The 20594-nt window shown below is 42.4% G+C and overlaps 1 protein-coding gene across 1 annotated transcript; it reads left to right on the forward strand.

Moving 5' to 3' along the window:
- Positions 1-1328: 1328 nt before the first annotated feature.
- Positions 1329-18800, forward strand: LOC133973517 (gamma-aminobutyric acid receptor subunit rho-1-like). Its single transcript, XM_062411434.1, has 10 exons — positions 1329-1533; positions 7956-8006; positions 9166-9272; positions 13016-13083; positions 13172-13395; positions 15511-15593; positions 15835-15975; positions 16064-16216; positions 16408-16604; positions 17553-18800. Exons 1-10 carry the CDS (start codon positions 1424-1426, stop codon positions 17838-17840), a joined length of 1422 nt encoding a protein of 473 aa, XP_062267418.1. The 5' UTR covers positions 1329-1423; the 3' UTR covers positions 17841-18800.
- Positions 18801-20594: the final 1794 nt, after the last annotated feature.

The following is a 20594-nucleotide window of genomic DNA, read 5'->3' on the forward strand; positions in this document are numbered from 1 at the left end:
TTTACTCCCTGACCACATCTTTGTATCTCATGATACTTACTAAGTTTGAATAAACTCTAACTCTATTATGTCAGTTTTTTTATTTACCATGATAATTGTGTGATTTTGTCATGCCTTTATGTTGTGACTATATTTTTTCTTTCTCCCCTGGCTTAAATGTTTTTCACACACATCACTGACCCACTCTTTCAGCAGGGACTTTTCTTGTTATATTTCAGCGGACACATACGCCATACACACACCATGATATGCATATAGTAGTATTATGTAGTATATCTTCTGTTCATGTAGCAAACATGAAGAGAAGCATGACAGCACTGTAGTTGATCATGTAATTAATATGTCTTTGCATTTCACATTTACAGAAGTCAGAGTGCAATCCCAGAGGAAAATAAGTGATGACAAAACAAAAAAGTCATAAAGAAAAAGATGAAACAGTAGAGCTCTATCATCATGGTGGTTTTAAATACTCAATCTCAAACACACATGTTTCCAAAAATACAACAGACTTTAAATTAGGTTTGCTGGTAATTTGTGTTCCATCGGGTAGACGTTCTTTATTCTCGCCTGCCATTGTTGTAGTAAACATTTTATTGAAACCAACAAAATAGTATGCAAGGTATCCTTCTTTCTTTGTCCAGGATTTCTGTCAGTGAAATCTCTCTTGACATAAAGCAGCAGCTTCAACACTTATGTTGTATCTAAAATTACAACAACACAACCTATCATTGTGAGAGTGTGTATGACCGAGGTGACATGCCTGCATTCAGCTTGTGGCTCCATCACCCATAGTTCAAAGTCTACATGCACACTCACATTGGATTAACATGCTCTTGCAAAGCTCCCTATCTATAGTGTGATACAGATTATACATCATCATTGCAAATGCATCAAAACAATCAAATCAGTATTATTCAGCCAAATGTGCCAAATCATCATTTATCATCAGCAGCACTTTCTCCGGGTTCAGGACCAGCCATCGTCCTGATACATATTTGGAGGATTGCAATTAAATAAAGCCATATGTTGCGTCATGACATGTTTCCCCCCTCATCCTCTCTTATCCTGGATGTTGGACTGTGTGTGTAGATTAGATGCTGCACAGCGGTCAGTATTTAACCTGTGTAACTGGAGGTGAAGGACTCCACTCATGCCAGGCGGGGGAAAAAACCGTGCGCTCCTATCCTCATAGCGCAGAGAGCGCAAATCCGAGCCATCTGACACGGAGGATTTGCAGGTTTAGGCGAAACCGCGTACCCTCCTCCTCTGTTAGATTAAATACCGTGGCTTCTATGTATAGTTTCTCACTATGTTTACGGCGCGGAACATGTGCGGAGCGCGCTTCCTGTGCGCAGCAGCAGCAAGCACCTGGAGCCGCCGGCAGCTGTGACACTGTTTGGAGAGGCTCGGGACGGAGGGCACCATGCACACGGATGTCGTGCTAATCAACCTGCTGCTGCTGCTGTGGATGCTTGGTGTGTCCGGGCTGACGCGTCCGAGGGGACCGACACCGCAGCCACACAGACACTGCAAGTGAGTTCACAACCGCAGGGGTGAAGGCTTGGCTGACTTTTGATGCTATGCGTGACAATGATAATAGTCTTTTCAATCAATTAAAAATATAAATATTTACACTTCTACCAAAAGGGGGGGACAGGGGGCCGGGAATTAGAGCTATTTCTTACACTATAACATTATTCTTTGATATCAAATTTGTGTTTGGGTCATGGTGAGTGGCGGATCCTTCTTCATTATATAACCCATCAAGACATGCGAAAGAAAGAAAGAAAGAAAGAAAGAAAGAAAGAAATTCAGCCATAGAGACAGATTATTCTTGAGCATTGCAAACTGTACTTGCTTTTGAGGCATGGCCAACTTTTGATGCCATGCAAGCAAAGCTGAAAATTGTCATTTAAATTATTTAAAGACTGCGTAAAATCTTTAAATACACACTAAACGAGGTGCCATGGCATTGTAATGTCTCTTTACTATACAGATAGGCCCTAATAACAAGTATTAGTGTTAGGGGTATGATAAATGAATTATTCCAGTTTGTTTTTACAATTATCAGCATTCCAAAAATACATCTTTATTTAAGGTTAGCTTACAAGCTGATCTGTGTTTGATATGGGTGAGAAAGAAAGACATAAGCAGTTGAACTCTGGAGACAGATGGGAACAGCAGTTGAACTCTATTCCTAGTTGCCTTGGGAGTCCTCAACCAATATGGTCTGTCCTGAGACGAGCCCCTGCCTGCTTTAACACCATCTTATCCCTCATTGTGAGAAAAATTTCTAAAATCCCAACATGTTCCTCCATTTGTCTGTGAAAGCTGAGAGAGTGAAGACCAATATGGTTGAAAGCTGGTGAGCAAACCTTCAGTTGGGACTCTCGGCCCTCATGACTGCTTTGGCAGGATATTTGTCACTGGAAAACAGAATTTTCAGATTTATCCATTCGTAACTTCCCGGAGTTCGGTTATGAAATTAGTACATGACACTGTGACATTTGGTTATATGTCAGCAGGAGGACAGCCTCTCTTCTGTCGTCTGTAAACTGTTTTGATGATGTAATGTCATTTATTCAGATTTAGGGATTGCATCGCTTTGACATTGGCTCCGTAAAGCTTCTGTCTGCAAGTAATATCTGGAGAAATATCTGCTAATAAAGATGTGATATGTATCTGGGTACAGATATGGACTGGATGACCAGTCAGAGGTTCAATTCCTCCGTAATACAACATGGTTATAACATGAGTAAATACACATTTAGCATTATATTGCTTAACCAATATTAATGTTCAGATCATGTTGCCAAGGCATTTGTGTATTCCCTACATTTGTATGACATGCAGGTGTCAGACCACTGGATTCCTTTTGGATGAGAAGCTTATTCAGCATCAAAATACCTGAGAAAAATAATCTACTGCGCTTTTTACACTTTTCTCAAATCTGTTTAGATGAGAAATATCTTCTAAAATAGATTTTACTGTAGTCTTTCAGCTTTCTGTGTGAAAGCCACAGCTCAGGAGACAACTCACAGAGTTGTAGCTCTGTTCAAATTGAAAAACCTGTTTAAAGCTACTCAACTCTGCAACCACTGACTATTTTATAATTTATTTTAATTTAGCTTGTGTGTCATGCATTTTGGGCTTTGTGCTGTGTTGTCAGTGTGCAGAAGCTGTATTTGTGACCTGTCTATGGATTGCACATGAATATTAGCCAGATGCTAATATTGCTACCGTGCATCAAATGGTAACATAGACAAACGGTGCAGTGCTGTTTGTGGAAGTACTAGATCACACCTACAACACATGCATTTGAGCATGTGCATAGATACATTTGTCTCCTTTTTTGTGGCAATTTTACAAATAAACTGTAACCGAGCATATGATCAAATGTTAGACTGACTTTAATGGTTAGACTGGTACCTATTAGTTTGGCATTAGGTAACAGGACACTTGTTTATTTCAAACTTACATGACTCACATGAGAGGTAAAACGTAGTAGTTTCCTGATTTAATCTAACCTTATAAAAGTGTCATGTTTGTTGCCTCTTGGTGACAACAGGGATCAGACTCTCCAAATATATATTACATCATTTTGATTTGTTTTCCAACATGAACTAGAATAACCAAAGATTTATTATTTCTGGAGGACTGCTGTTGTTTGAATCACACTATAGTTTCGATCAAACCATAGTGTACCGCATCAGCTGTGCACCAACACCTTCCAGTTCAAGGACAACGGCCCAAGAACTTCATTGACACCACGTCATAGACTTGATCTGTCCCCTCAGTCAGTGTCTTTTCTTCACTGATAAGATGTAGCAGAGCAGAGTTTGCCTGCATGCTCGCCAATCAAAGCTCCCGTTTGAGCTGACTGCAACAGAAGGTGACGTGTGCCTGGTGAGAAAAATCACTTACTCTGATTATGTAACACGTCCTCTGAGTGAGTTAATGTGCTTTCTGAGTTATTGCTATTGTTGTGGCTCCGGCAAAGGTTAGCCGGGCGGAAGGAAGGCTAGCAATTTAACAGCATTGTTAGTGAGCCACAAATGTAAAACGTGTGTCAAACCTTTCAGACAGTTGAAAAATAGCATGTTAGATCCGAATGGCTTAGTTAACCTGACATGTTAAAACTTGGGATTTACTTGTTTCTAAGGTTTTATGGATGGTTTGTACAGGTATTTCTGTTCATAGAAAATCAAATACAAATTTATATAATCTGGGAAATTTAATTTCTCAAACTCCAATTGCATAATATGTCAAATAATTCATATAAAATTGGATAACTGAAATTGTTCCATCAGATTTATCTGGTGACCCTTTGGTATCCAATATAATTCTGTAAATCAGTGACAGGGGTCTCAGTGCTCTCTTAAGGACATTTTTCAATAATACTTTAACTTTTAATTTAGTTGCGTTTTTTTTTCGTTGGGTGAACAGTCATTATTTGCGCGTCATGAGAGGCCTATGGGAAAACTGTTTCAGGTGAGCTAGTGTTTCAGGGGGGCTAGTGTTGTCTGTTGTTTTGTTGTCTGCCAAGTTTTTAAAATTGTATTTGTCAGATTATTTACACAATTATACAACTCTAAGGGGGATTCCTACTTGTTACACTTCTGGGAAGGAAGCTGCACTTCTTGGTGTCTTTGAATGTTCTGAGCTTCAGTCTTGCATAAAAACACCCAGTGTCCTCAAGTCAACTTGTTGATCAAAGGCCATTAAGGAAACCAGACGGTGCCCTGACAGCTGATCAGCTTTTTGACCTCTCCGTGTGCTCCACTCTATCAGATGCTTAATAATTCCCAGTTTCACTGCATTCAAGCTGATGAGTTAAGGCAAACAACCCTGCAATTGCAGTTTAGAAGAGACTGGTCTAACTGTACACTTCCAAAGAGGGAACCTTCTCCAATATGCCTTCGTAATTCTTCAACATTGGGTGTCAACACGCTCTGAAAAGGCGATGGACAGATGCACCATCAGTCTGCCAAAACAACCATTTAATACAATCGATAACGTATACCATTTTCAGAAATGAGTTAAGGAGAATGTCAGCACAATTGGGTCCGGACATTCCCATTGGAACAACGAAGCACAACAATCCAGAAATCTGTGTGTTCAGGTGAGGGCTAGTAATACAGGCAGGATGTTCCAGATAAGTTTCACTGCGGAAATCAAGCGTTTTTCGTTTACAGCACATTGACATCAGCGTCTGCCCTCATCAACAAAAATATTTGAATCTCGTTGTCTTTCCAAGTTTGCATTTTCGTCCATATCTCCTATGGCTCCTATTTCATTGTGTCATATTTGTATTATTTTTGTTGTTTTGAGTTTCGCGTCTGTTCCATGTTTGAAATGCTATTAACGGGCCCACTCGCTGGCGGTGAATCCTCTGGATAATCTCCTGCTGCGTTCTCGTTCTCATTCTGGCATAATCTGAAGGTTTTACTGGGGGGGGGTTTTACTGGGGGGGGGGGCAGGAAAAACTCTGGAGCGATGCTGCCATTTTTGTTCTCACGAACAGCTCCTCCGAAATAATGTCAGCAGGACTTCAGTGCAAGTCTGAAAGAAAATATACTCTGGTGCATTTTAATGGTCTAAGAGCATGGTGTAAAGATCATGGTGAAGGTTCCCTTATGATGTGTCCAAATCCACTTTGGCTGGTTTAACAGCAGGAAAACAGGTTGATTTGGCAGGTGCATTGTTCAAGAGGATTGTACTAAGGATGGAATGCGCTTATTGGGCCACCGCACATGTAGGCACATATATCTACCTTGATAATGCCGTAAATGCACCCTTAGGAATCACATAGAAATACTGCTCCATTAACAGACCAGGTTCAAGATAATGTGCCTGACTACACATTTACTGACCAAAATGTCCAATGATGTTGAGATTGGCACGAGTGCATTTGCTATTTAATCAACACTGATGGGTTTATAACCATAATTATAAAAACCATTACCACAATCCTAGGTGTCATTCCTGTAATACACTGGTGACCTCTCCAGAATGTACCTACAAACTGTCAGCTGCGATTGGCTGGAGAGTTTAAATTGATAAGTGGTTTACCTAATGGATAATAGATGGACGAAAAACAGTGAGATTGAATTACATTGAATTACAGTAAACAAGAGTGATGTAATAATATTTATAATTTCCAATGTGTCGCTTGCCAACGGTTTTTCTGATTACTCTTTCCGGCTTTATTTCTCACTCAAAGCTATTGTATATAGATCCCCATTGGTCAGAAGCATTTTCAGCGATAGCCAATGGTCAGGAAGTGATGTCATCCTCTTTTATCAACTACTTACCATCTATATTATTGAACACAATTGCTAGAGGATGTGTGGCTGAGATATTTCTCCTCTGAAGCATACTTTCCCCTCACAATGCACACGGAGGACCTCTAAATGCATTGTGTATTTTAGGTCTTTTGACTATTGAACTTTGCACACCTTTAATAAGCTGAGCTAAATTAACAGCCTTTTCCTCGGCACTGCTGCGTGGTGTTTGGAGATTATTGTTCCTATTTTAATAAGGCTTTTAAATCCTACCATCATCACTCACCTTCAACAAAATGACATCTGTTATGAAGGACCACTCACGAACCACAGTTCTTGGAAGTGAAAGGAAACATCCTGTTGTTGCATCACCCTCATGCTTAACAAAAATGTGACAGAGATTTGTATTAATGCTTTGTAATTAGCACTCACCTAATGAAGGATCATGTAGTGAGCGTATGTGGCAGCCCTTGTGTTTTTGATCCATGTTGTTTCTCGATATGTTGACTATGTAAAAGCTTCATAGTAAAAAATACAGACACATATTTTGCCACAATTAATGACTGTTACACATGCTAATATGCTGGCAAAACATTGTGTAGCTATTTGAGAGTTTTGTTTCAATTCTAGTCCACATGAAAGTTTTTTTTAAGAGCTGAGAGTACATCCATACTAGAAAGCATAGACTCTGTTACAGATACGCTCCTTACTACTCCAGAGTTTGAGAGCGGGTTAAACTGAGACGTTTGAAAACACTGCTGGCCCCATTATAATTTGGAAGCTCCGGGGCAGCATTTTAGACATGACAGGCAGACACAGAGATGTTCGGAAACCAAAACATTGACACTCACAAAGTATTGCTGATTGGGTCTTTGAATTAACATTTGCTGATTCAACAAGCTTCTATCACATGGAAAATCAATAACAAATGATTCTGACCCTGTTGTCTGAGTTGTGCAGTTAAAAAACTATTTTACAATGAAACAACTGCTTACATGCGTAGGATATGAGCTATTATCCAAGCAACTCCTGTGACCTCATGCTCAGGGTCCTTTGAGGTTTTTTCAATTGAATTAGTTTTTGTTCGATTTTGTTTGATTTTCAGTTATTTTCACACAATTAACACATGTTTTTTTCAGCCTTTCAGAATAAACAGGTGTGTTTTAGATGCTTAGCGTTGCATCATCAGCGAAAGGCATTTCGCAAAGTTATTTTCCCTCTCATGTCGCCTGGAGCTCAGTGCAGCTGTGTGGTGACTCAATACTGAAACTCTCCATGTGATTGGTTATACAAACCTAAACAATGATGCTAATAATGTTATCTAATATCCTACAGACATCTGGGCAGAGACTGGAGATTATCTTGTTTCCTAAGGCTTAACGTGTTTAAAGCACACACTCAAATCCAATCCTCATCCACGCATCACTCAACCTTCAGGTGTTGAAACAGACTCACCTTGAGTGAATTTGATTTAATGGGATTTCTGCTCTTATATTAACAGTTGTATATTAGCAGTTTATGCAAAAAATTAAAACACTTCTAAAGTCTGTTTTTCGCTGTGCCCACTTTTTAAAGATTACACACAAAGATTTACTCAACTTATCTTGAGTGCTGTTTAAACATTGCATAATATTTTGTGAAATTACAAAATGTGTTTTTCCCCCCTTTCAGATCGAAAAGAGAAGTGTCCCTAATGCAAGGATGGGGTCGCAAGACTGGCAGGTATGACGTGTGTGTTTTTTTTCTTTAGTCCAATTAGAACGAAAACAGAGATGACACAAAAGAGTATAGTGAAGATTAAAGCAGCTTGACTGGACTTAAAGGAACATGATCACATTTTAATCACACTATTGTGTGCAGTATCTCGAGAGGAGGAGGATTGGCCGCTTCTGGGTATCCTACTAAGCCCAATATAATCCATTCTTATCCTCCTTCAGACTTATGAAGTTCTCGTAGGGTTAGGTTGCTGTATAAATTATGTAGGAAAATTGGGGGGAAAAAATAAATTGTATGATTTAAGATCAAATTAGTATACATAAGTTTTATGTTTTGTATACCAAGGCACTGCCTCACATTGCTTTGGTGGCAGTGACAGCAAGAGATGTTTGGGTTGTCCAACGTCTGCAATAGCTACTTCCGCCAGATGTAGGTAGTCTGCGAGAATGTGAGGTAATCTACCTCAAAGAACTAAGGCCGAATTCTGAATTTAATTATGACCCAGACTTTGAAAAACAGTCTACAGATGCTGGTACAGATGAACATGAGCTAGAGGCCAACATTAGCATGCTAACATGCAAACACTGACAAAACCACCATGCTGATGTTAGGGGTGTGTAAATGTGACCATCTCAGGCTTCATCCATATAACCACATTTTCGTTTGAACTCGCCAGACACATCTGATACACACAAAAAAGAAACTATTGTGCAAACACAGCAAAACTAAACAGTTGAACATTGCCCAGTTTGAAAAACTTTAATTTCAATTTTCCATTCAAATTGAATCCATGTCAAAAAGACGACATGAAGGAGTTTCAAGGGCCAAGGGGTGGACGATATGGCCAGAACTTTCATAAAGATAGAAAAAATGTTCAGTCCATATCAATAATTATCATGATAAATGTAAATTTCTTATTTTTAAGTGTAAAGACCGATTTTGGCTACTGAGTGAAGATTGTGATTTTTAACTGCTTACATATTGATATTGAGTTATTGCCCAGCATTAGTAGCTGACATATAAAAGGATGAGCACTTGTGCTTTGTAAAGATGGGATCAACCTGAGTAAAATAGCATAAAGCGTTAAATATGTTAAATAAACAATCTTAAATGAACTGTATATAATGGTTCAGAGATGTACTCTCAAATAGTTGTTTCCCACCAGCTCCATATTCAAGAGGAGTCCAGATATGACTAAAGCCGTGGAAAAAAAGTCTGAGCAGCTGCTGAGGATAGACGACCACGACTTTACGATGCGACCAGGATTTGGAGGTAAGGAGCTTCATCTTTCAGTTTCAATCCATTGTCGTGCAGGCAGCAATTTGACTTCATATTCAATCGAAATATGCTTTCTTTTAATTCAGTGTCCAAACAAGTTATTACCGATAATCTATTATTCTTTTAGACCTTACACTAAACCCCAACCTTTACGATTTGATCTACATTCTTGTCTAAAGATGTTGTATTCATTGCATACACAGTGTCCAGCACTGGTTTGTAGAGATGACGTAACCAGAGTAGGATTATCTCTGACTCACTCTGCCGTGGACCATTGATTAATTACCAAGCAGCAGCCATCTGTAGCTTTGGGTTTCGATAACTCCAATCTTAATCTGCCACATTAGCGAGGCTGAAAGCCCCAGTCAATGCCTTCACCCATCAGACTTTGATAAGTCTTTACTGCTGTTAAACAGGAAATTTAGTCTGATTAGTTAATGAAGGTTTCCGTGTGAAATGCTAACTGTCTTTTATCTTAAAGTGCATAGTGTGGATAGAGAGAATTAAGTTTCTTTAAAATCGAGTCAACATCTTGCACACAGGATCTCTGGAGCTCTTGTTCACCTCTGTTACTGAGGTGGACACAATCTGCTCTCTCAGTTCCTTCGACCGCACATATCTATTTTCAGGAGTGGCTAGTGCAACCTGCAATAGACCAAAGACGTGCAGAGGGGTTAGGTTAACTGGAGACTCTAAATCAATGGTAGGTGTGAACAATGCGAGTAACTGGTTGTTAGATAATGGATTTGTGAGAGCTTATATAGACAGATGGTGTGTGTATTATCAAATCATGTTGAACCGGTTGAATTTCAACTAGTTGACCACAGTCAAGGTTTATAAACATCTCAAAGATGAGAAATGGGAGTACAGTGTGCATTTTAGGTGAAAACTCAGAAAAAGTTTACTAAATACTAAACAAAATTGACTTATTCGGGGATAGTATTTTACATTCAACAGAGTTTTATAGCTGTCCAACACTAAACCTAACTTTTTTTCTGAAATATGAATAACAGGTCATGGGAGCAGGGTTTAATTCATAAAAACCAAAGAAGGTTTTCTGCCATCACTAAAACAGAAAGCTGAATGAGACTCACTACTACAGTCCAAGTTGTATGCTAATAAAGAGTGTTTGCAACAGTACAAATACAGAAAAAAAAAAAACTTCTACTATAATGCACTCTACAGTCAATTAGGATTAGAGTATTCTCTCTGTGCCATTTGTTTTGAGAAATCTGCACCCAACTGCTTTTAGGGGGATTTGGATAAAAGACAGCAGAAGTTATTGTTGGATGCAAAGGGTTTAGCTTAAAAAAGAACCATGACCTCTAAATAAACAGATAATCCAGATAGTTCTGAATTAGGCAGTTGGGTTACATCTGGTAACTCGGGTAAAGAGAGGGGCGGAACTGTCAACCGACCACCATCTGGTTGTGAGTTGGATCAGGGAGTGGGGGAAATTTCCGGATAGACCTGGTAAGCCCAAACGAGTAGTGCGGGTGAACTGGGAACGTCTGTAGGAGGCCCCCGTCCTAGGTATCTTCAACTCACACCTCCGGCGGAGTTTTTCTGGCATTCCTGTGGAGGTTGGGGGCATTGAGCAGGAGTGGGCGGTGTTCAAATCCTCCATTGCTGAAGCTGCGGCGGCTAGCTGTGGCCTCAGGGTCTTAGGCTCCTCAAGGGGCGGTAACCCTCGGACACCGTGGTGGACACCGGTGGTCAGGGAAGCCGTCCGATTGAAGAAGGAGGCCTTCCGGGATATGATATCCTGGAGGACTCTTGACTCGGTTGCAGGGTACCGACAGGCCCGAAGGGCTGCAGCTGCTGCCGTGTCGGAGGCTAAGCAGCAGGTGTGGGAGAAGTTCGGAGAGGCCATGGAGAAGGACTTTCGGTCGGCACCAAAGTGTTTCTGGAAGACTATCCGGCACCTCAGGAGGGGGAAACGGGGAACCATCCATGCTGTGTACAGTAAGGATGGGACTCTGTTGACCTCAACTGAGGAGGTCGTCGGACGTTGGAAGGAACACTTTGCGGAACTCCTGAATCCGAATAACACGCCCTCTATGTTGGAGGAAGAGCTCGAGGTTGATGGTGTTTCATCGTCAATTTCCCTGGTGGAGGTCACTGAGGTGGTCAAACATCTCCGCAGTGGCAAGGCCCCAGGGATTGATGAGATCCAGCCAGAAATGCTAAAGGCTCTGGGTGTTGAGGGGCTGTCATGGTTGACACGCCTATTCAACATCGCGTGGGAGTCGGGGAAAGTGCCAAAGGATTGGTAACCCGGGGTGGTGGTTCCCCTGTTCAAAAAGGGGGACCAGAGAGTGTGTGCCAATTACAGGGGCATCACACTTCTCAGCCTCCCTGGTAAAGTCTACTCCAAGGTGCTGGAAAGGAGGGTTCGGCCGATCGTCGAACCTCAGATTGAAGAGGAACAATGCGGTTTTCGCCCCGGACGTGGAACTACGGACCAGCTCTTCACTCTCGCAAGGATCCTGGAGGGGGCCTGGGAGTATGCCCATCCGGTCTACATGTGTTTTGTGGATCTGGAGAAGGCGTATGACCGGGTCCCCCGGGAGAAACTGTGGGAGGTGCTGCGGGAGTATGGGGTAGGGGGTCTATCCTCAGGGCCATCCAATCCCTGTACTCCCAAAGCAAGATCTGTGTTCGCCTCCTCGGCAGCCAGTCAGTTTCGTTCTCAGTGGATGCTGGTCTCCGCCAGGGCTGCGCCTTGTCACCAATCCTGTTTGTGATATACATGGACAGGATATCGAGGCGTAGTCGTGGTGGGGAGGGGTTGCAGTTCGGTGGTCTGAGGATCTCGTCACTGCTTTTTGCAGATGACGTGGTCCTCATTGGATCATCGGCCTGTGACCTTCAGCACTCACTGGATCGGCTGGCGGCCGAGTGTGAAGCGGCTGGGATGAGGATCAGCACCGCTAAATCTGAGGCCATGACTCTTAGCAGGAAACCGATGGATTGCTTACTCCGGGTAGGAAATGAGTCCTTAGCCCAAGTGAAGGAGTTCAAGTACCTTGGGGTCTTGTTCGCGAGTGAGGGTACTATGGAGCGTGAGATTGGCCAGAGAATCGGAGCAGCGGGGGCGGTATTGCGTTCGCTTTACCGCACCGTTGTAACGAAAAGAGAGCTGAGCCGCAAGGCAAAGCTCTCGATCTACCGGTCGATCTTCGTTCCTATCCTCACCTATGGTCATGAGGGCTGGGTGATGACCGAAAGGACGAGATCGCGGGTACAAGCGGCCGAGATGAGTTTTCTCAGAAGGGTGGCTGGCGTCTCCCTTAGGGATAGGGTGAGAAGCTCAGCTATCCGTGAGGAACTCGGATTAGAGCCGCTGCTCCTTTACTTAGAAAGGAGTCAGCTGAGGTGGTTCGGGCATCTGGTAAGGATGCCTACTGGGCGCCTTCCTTGGGAGGTGTTTCAGGCACGTCCAGTGGGGAGGAGACCTCGGGGAAGACCCAGAACTAGGTGGAGAGATTATATCTCAACACTGGCCTGGGAACGCCTCGGGATCCCCCCGTCAGAGTTGGTCAATGTGGCCCGGGAAAGGGAAGTCTGGGGCCCCCTGCTTGAGCTGCTCCCCCCGCGACCCGACCCCGGATAAGCGGACGAAAATGAGATGAGATGATGAGGTTACATCTGCACCTTCTCTATCCATTGATGTATTTTAGAATAATATCCACGTGAGCTACCGTATAAATGTATGTTGATGCATCTTTCTCTAGGCCCTGCAGTCCCAGTTGGAGTGGACGTGCAGGTTGAAAGCCTGGACGCAATTTCGGAGGTTGATATGGTATGTCTGGACCGAGCTGTGAGTTAGACGTTTACTGCTCTGTGGCCCGTCAGCAACAAACTGAAGCACACATGTATTTTTGTTTCAGGACTTCACAATGACCCTGTACCTCAGACACTACTGGAAAGATGAACGCCTGTCCTTCAGGAGCAATAAAAACCAGAGCATGACTTTTGATGGGCGACTAGTGAAGAAAATCTGGGTGCCAGACATGTTTTTTGTCCACTCAAAGAAGTCCTTCACACACGACACCACCACTGAAAATGTGATGCTGCGAGTTTACCCCGATGGCAAAGTCCTGTACAGCCTCAGGTAATTCCTATTGACAGGAGGACTCAGCCCTCAGCATGTATGAAACCACAGAGATCAGTTGTTAAGTCAGCACAAATTTAATAGGAATATTACAGACTTTGCGGAAAAACATTTGCTTTCTTTTTAAGTGCGAGATGGATCTGCTGCTAGTGGGACTATGTTTTGTGTCCATTTCTTGACAGCAGTGACTTTGGTAGTTTCCCAGAGCCCCCTCAACAGGGGTTGACAGGTTTGGTAAATTTTTCTCTGCACAATAACCTCAAGAAATAAATGAATAGATAAACATACTCCTCATTGATGTCTCCTGTATCGAGCGTACCAAGACAGATGGCGGAAAACATGTCATATGAAAAGAGATATGCAAAAAACAGATGTGTGATGCATATTCACATTCATCATCACAACAAGGATGTGTAAACACAGAAGCTGGATCTATATTTTACTTCATAGATTGATGCTGTTACTTAATTATTTTTCATTAAGTGCACGGGAGCCTTGAGGAGAAATCAGATGCTACCGACCACTTGTTGGATGAACTTCTGACAGGCTCTCACGCAGATGAAAGGGATAGTTCACTGACAAATTAGATGGAGGGGTGGGTGAAGTGTTTGAGTCCACAAAACACTTCTGGAGTCTCAGAAAAAAACTCTGTAGCAGCCCAATCCAATCCGAATTTTAAGTAACTATACCTCAGACATTCTACTTGTGTGATGTCATCCAAGTATTCTCAAGCCCCGGCGTTCAAATTTGACTCGAAACGAGGTCATTTTCACCAAGTTTTAAGTCATAAACGTTCAGTTATATTTTCCCAAGAGGGGAATTCATGGACCATCAGAGAAACCATCATGTAGCTAAATCCGCTAGCTTAGCCACTTCCAGTGGACACGTGCAAGACGCAGCAGCCACCCATTGCCCACACACCCAATGAAGCTTGGGCATAACAAAGAAAATGAATTTAATTTATACAAAAACCACTCGAACAATTCTCTTTTCTTCGATAGTGCACAAATACGGTATATAGTTCTTACAGTGTTCCGGTTATAATGTTAGTGGGCACTCAGGGATGAAATCGCCATTAGCAGTCCCTCCAAGACAAAGTGGCAGCAGCTGCGACAGTTCAAGATGGGAATTTAAGGGGATAACAGTTCTGCCAATTATGGCCTCTAATACTACAGAGCATGACCTAGTCATTCTGGTGAGCAGTGCAAGGCTCAGGGCCAAGATGGTTGATTTTGTAATCCACATTACAGAGCTCTGCAGAGAGTAACAGCTGGCCAGCCATCTGCATCCTGTTGCAAAACATGCGCGTATTGTGCTGCTTTTCGGTCAGACTGGCACAAACACAATTTTAAACGATGACATCAACATTAGGGACATCTTACACAATTGATTAATACTAGGGGCAATGGTGTGTAGAAAAACACAGTAGGGATTTTGTGGCTATCAAAGCTCCTGATCTTGATTTAGATTGTGGTACATTCCTAGCTGACCAATACAAACTGAATGTATGAGAGAACACTGATAGAGTATATTCATCAAATGGCTGTTGTTTAATCTGTGTGGTGCCGGTAAGGCAGATTGGCGAGGGAGGATGACAGTTGCAGACCTCGCTTGCAGACCACGTAGCCCTCACTCGTCCTGGGAGCTGGATTATGTATTATCATTTATCATTACTGCACTGCAAGGCCAAATCTCTGCTGAAACCCCTGGCCCACATTGTTATTTGCCTATCCTTAGGGTTAGACATTCATTATAGGCTCCTAATGAAAAGTCATTGGGCCCTATTTACAGTATTTATCTTGGTTGGTAATATTAAAGTGTAACTATCACAACCCTATTATCTGCTTAATGTTCCAAACTATCATCACTTTCCCAAAATGTCAAAAGTACAAATACATATACACACACACACACTGATGTCAGATGTCAAACACAGTGACATCCGACACATCTAAAATTCAGTAAAAATAACATAATTTGGTCACACAAGTGACTTACGTGTGAACGGACAAATTGAATAGTTTCTCCTTGATGATTGGATCCCTCAGGTCAGATGTTATTAAAAGGTCTGAAAAGAGCCTAAGTGAAGTTATTATTATTGTTTTGTCATTACAGAGTGACGGTCACATCCATGTGCAGCATGGACCTGAGCCGCTTTCCTCTTGACACACAAACATGCTCTTTGGAGATAGAGAGCTGTAAGTAACGGATGTGATCATGGGTGATGTGGCTTTTCCTCTCAGTTAAACACAAGCTGTGGTTTATTTCCCTTTCTGGCCTGATTCAACTATGAACATGCTAGATTAAGGAAAAGACATTTACACTTGAACATCCAACTGTTGTATTAAAGACTTGAAATGGTGTATTATGCAGTCTTTGCTTGAATGTTACAAATGTAAAATTTGTGCCATAGATGATAGAAGCTCTGTGTGTTATCAGATGCGTATACAGATGATGACCTGATGCTGTACTGGAAAGAAGGTAACCGCTCATTGAACACAGACGAGAGAATTTCTCTCTCACAGTTCCTCATCCAGGAGTTCCACACCACCTCCAGGCTGGCCTTCTACAGCAGCACAGGTACTCACAGCACCTGCAGAGCTGCTTTGGAATATAATTCTCTCCTCTCCAAGGGCCTGAACAGCTTCTAACTTCCTCTCCTCCCCAGGCTGGTACAACCGTCTCTACATCAACTTCACCCTGCGGCGGCACATCTTCTTTTTCCTGCTGCAGACCTACTTCCCCGCCACTCTGATGGTCATGCTGTCCTGGGTGTCCTTCTGGATCGACCGCAGGGCCGTCCCTGCCAGAGTGCCACTGGGTGAGCGGGGCTTGGCCACCTTGTTGATAATCTGCGTGGCGGTCAGTTAGGTTGTAGCTGTTGAGCTGATGTGGACACAATGTTTCTGACTACTTAAATGGAAACCAATAGCTGACTAAAACTAAATAAATTAAAAAAAATCTTAAATTCTGTAAATTAATCAATACCACATGTTATTTCACAATCTCTAGGTATAACCACAGTGCTCACCATGTCCACCATCATCACTGGAGTCAACGCCTCCATGCCCAGGGTCTCCTACATCAAAGCTGTGGACATTTACCTCTGGGTCAGCTTTGTCTTTGTCTTCCTGTCTGTGATAGAGTATGCTGCAGTTAACTACCTGTCCACTCTGGAAGAGCGTAAGGAGAGGAAACTCCGAGAGAGGGTTGGTACCAATCACTCACCCCCATACTCACACATATCAAGTAGATGAAGACGTATGAGGTCACAGTTTAAAAGAACCAGAGTTTTAAGATTTTAATGTTGCTTACATTTTAAGTAAAAGATTATTATATTACATAATAACATACTATGTTATTGTTAGATAATTTATACTGAAATAGCTGTTTTGGCAGCAGGTTGAGTTATAGAAAAATACTTTATAAACAGTTGTATAAATAAGGACACCAGATATACTCTGATGGCTTGTTGTTTTAATCTTTTAGTTGTACTGAAATACTGCATAATCTGAACATCCACTGAAAATAAAGTATTTGAGAACTGTTTAGAACAGAGGCAAAGGTTTTTAACATCTGAACTAAATTAACTCATTTTTGAAAGACATTAAGCCAAAAGGGTTTAATTAAAGCTGCCAAATAAATATAAAGGAGTAGAAACTATAATAATTCCCTCTGAAATGTTTCAGAGTGAAAGTATGAAGTGGCTTAAAAAAAGTTGTAAGGAAGTGTACTTATATTATATAAGTACACTTTTTATATTTGAGTTTTTCAGTATTTTTACATTTAAACTAGCAAAGACAAGAGTCATGCTTGACTGGTGACTGAACAGTTGTGCTACTTTGAGAGTTGTTATTAAAAAATGAATGGTAATTTAGTGTATTTACTGAATCGAATATTACTGGAGGTAATTAGCTTTCTTCAGCCGCTGTTGGAGGAAACTGTATAAGTTTCAATACCGTGTGCCTTTGCATGCAGTGTTTCAGTGGTCATCACAAAAATGCTATTTATTCAAATATTTTTTATCAAAACGTTAACCTGAACATTACTAAATAATTTAATAAAATCAGTTTGGTGACAGTTTACATTAGAGATTTCTTTCAGGCATGTAGTCTTTTAGACTGAAAGTCATGAATGTATACGTTGTCTTCTTGCAGCTGCTGTGTACGTGTGGGATGAACCACCCTGGCATGATGTCTGTGGGCTACAGTGAGATTGACGTCAACAATACAGGAAACTATGGCATGCCGGAACAGAACGGGGTGAAACGGGAGAGGATGCTTGTGGAGCTGGCGATGGGGACCGACCAGGTCACCGGCCATGTGGCCTCCGCTGGCTACAGCAACGCATGGATCGACACACACATCATCGACAAGTACTCCCGGGTCCTTTTTCCTGGATCCTACATCCTCTTCAACATTATCTACTGGTCCATCTACTCCTAGCACAGAGGGAACTCAAACAGACCTACCTCTACTGGAGTAAAGACACATACACTGTACGCGCACATCCAGGCATTTGACAGAAAAACCAGACGTAGCCCCAAGATAGACGTGATGCAGTCTAACAGGACCAAGTAGAGCTGAACCTTTAGTCAGCTGATCAAGACAACAACAATAATCCAATGTGGCTTCATTACGGTGCAGAGTGTGTCCCGTGAAGACCAGGGACCAGCCATGCTTGGGGAACTTGAATTGAACCGTTTTCCAAACAGGTTCAGGGATTGTTAAACTCTTCCTAAAGGGCTTGAAACAACAGCAGTGCATCTGTAATATGTGGAAACAACTCTTTTGTCTGGCCTCATCCATTTGGCAGTTTTACTCTAGTTGCTCTTTATCTTTGTAGATACCATTCATGCTCATTTTATACCTACTTCCACTCATAATGTGTTTGCTACTGTTGTTTGTGGTATAAATGCAAAGCTATTAAAGCAGAGGATTGTGTGATCGTGTTTTTGGTTATTTATTCGGATTTATCAGGTGACTGTTGGGCCTTGGCGGAGGTGCACACTCCACTGAATGTCTTTACGAATTTATCATGATTTAATGTACATCCCATCAGTGTATTTTGTGGGTTAACACTGCCGCCTCAGAGCAAGAAAGTTACCGGTTTGAATCCCAGTTCAGCGATGGTCTTACCTTGACCTTCAAAAAGGATAAGCAGTATAGATAAAAGATGGATGGGTGGATGTCGCAAATCACTGAATATTGAGAAAGAGAGTTAGTCAGGAGTAAATTCCCTAGTTCATGTGAAATAGTGCAGTGTGCAGACTCAAATAGCTGCTTGATGTTGTGCAAAGTGGAGGCAGAAAGAAGATTTAATTGAAACGATGACAAATTGAAAATTTGACATGAAATCTTGTACTGAAGAGCTTCCTGGTTTCACATTCATGAATGTGAATATGAGCTGTTCTATGATAGTAAACTGAATACAGGTCGACACAAAGTTGTATGTATGAAAAAATTCCTCCTATATTTATTAAATTTCTGATTTGTCAAAAGCTACTAGCAACAAATCTAGCGACTTTTTCTGGTGATATTGGAGACTTTCTGGTGTTTTGCAGACTGACGTGAAAGCACGTATCGTTCTGCAGTGACTGTCCTCAACGAGCAGCGGGTGCTGCCGTGAGCCCCTCCACTGTCCCAACGCACTCACAGGCGGTCAGTCTCCCAGTAGCCTTGCGCAGCAGTCCCAGCTGCAGTCAGTGCAGAGAGGAAACTCACGCTCCGCGTGCTCCAGACTGCAACTGAATCGCGCGTGCGCAAAGCCACCGCTGATCCTGCCCTGGCGTACAGAGCGAGATGTAAGTGTCAATGTATCTTCACTGTCACTGGAAAACATGAGTCATTGAGTTCAGTCTCTTCATCGATGCAGAGTCCACATCGTGATGCATCTAAGAATCTATACATTTCCAGACCTCTAGTGTGGAACGGGGTAAAACTGAACCCTTTCAGGACATCATCCTGCAGCGCACATGTTCCTGCAGCGCACTTCATCCTGCTGCGCACTTGATCCTGCTGCGCACATTATCCTGCGGCGCACTTGATCCTGCTGCGCATATCATCCTGCGGCGCACTTCATCCTGCTGCGCACATCATCTTGCAGTGCACATCATCCTGCGGCGCACATCATCCTGTGGCGCACATCATTCTGAGGAGCACATCACAGCTTCCGTAATCTTCTGTTGATTCTTTTTTTTTTATCTTGCCATTGAAATAGGCCATCACTTCTCAAAATAACTTCATGACTTTAATGCTGTATCTAGACCCACATACATTAATCGATTATGTCCTGTATTGTTAAATGTTAGAATAACAAATTCAATCAAAAGGCTGTAATGTGGGCTGGAACTTCTAGCTCTAGTTCCAACCCTCCTCCTTTGTTGTGCGCTGCAGTATGAAGTGCGCTGCAGGATGAGGTGCACCGCAGGATGATCTGCGCCACAGGATGAAGTGGCACCGATGTGCGCCCCAGGATGATGTGCGCCGCAGGATGATGTGCGCTGCATGACGATGTGTGCCGATATGCGCCCTAGGATGATGTGCGCCACAGGATGATGTGTGCCGCAGGATGATGTGCTCTGCAGGATGATATGCTCTGCAGGATGATGTGCGCCGCAGGATGATGTGCACTGCAGGATGATGTGCGCTGCAGGATCGAGTGCGCTGCAGGATGATATGCGCCGCAGGATGATGTGCTGTACAGGGTGATGTACGCTGCAGGATGATGTGCACAGCAGGATGAAGTGCGCCAGGAACATGTGCGCTGCGGGATGATTTCAGTTTCAACACGTTCCACACGTTCTGAAAATGTTTGGATTCTTGGATGCATCACGATGTGGACTCTGCATCGATGAAGAGACTGAACTCAATGACGCATGAGGTGCTGTCATTTGCTAAAACTGAAGTTGCTCAGTCGTGCCAGTGACGGTGAAACCAAACTGCAAATAGTTCTCCTCATATTTGCAAAGCTGATATTTTTTATTTTATAGCTGAAAAAATAAATTTTATCATTTTATTTTTTATACATTTTATCAGCTGATTAAAAAAAAATGCTGTTTGCTGTGAGCGTATGGGTAGTGATTTGACAAACGCTAGTTGCGATACCCTGCTTCAAACACACAGACGCACGCGCACACGTGCACTCGCACAGCCCGCCACACATCAGCACACGCACACAGGGCAATAGAAAAGCGAACA

Source organism: Platichthys flesus, chromosome 18, assembly GCF_949316205.1.
Source record: "Platichthys flesus chromosome 18, fPlaFle2.1, whole genome shotgun sequence".
Taxonomy (NCBI): Eukaryota; Metazoa; Chordata; class Actinopteri; order Pleuronectiformes; family Pleuronectidae; genus Platichthys; species Platichthys flesus.

Excerpts from the sequence above, each read along its gene's own strand:
- LOC133973517 (XM_062411434.1), top strand. The coding sequence starts at position 1,424 with ATGCACACGGATGTCGTGCTAATCAACCTGCTGCTGCTGCTGTGGATG. Across the intron at positions 13,084-13,171 it reads CAATTTCGGAGGTTGATATG|GACTTCACAATGACCCTGTA; the intron begins GTATGTCTGGAC and ends TTTTTGTTTCAG. Across the intron at positions 15,976-16,063 it reads GGCCTTCTACAGCAGCACAG|GCTGGTACAACCGTCTCTAC; the intron begins GTACTCACAGCA and ends TCTCCTCCCCAG.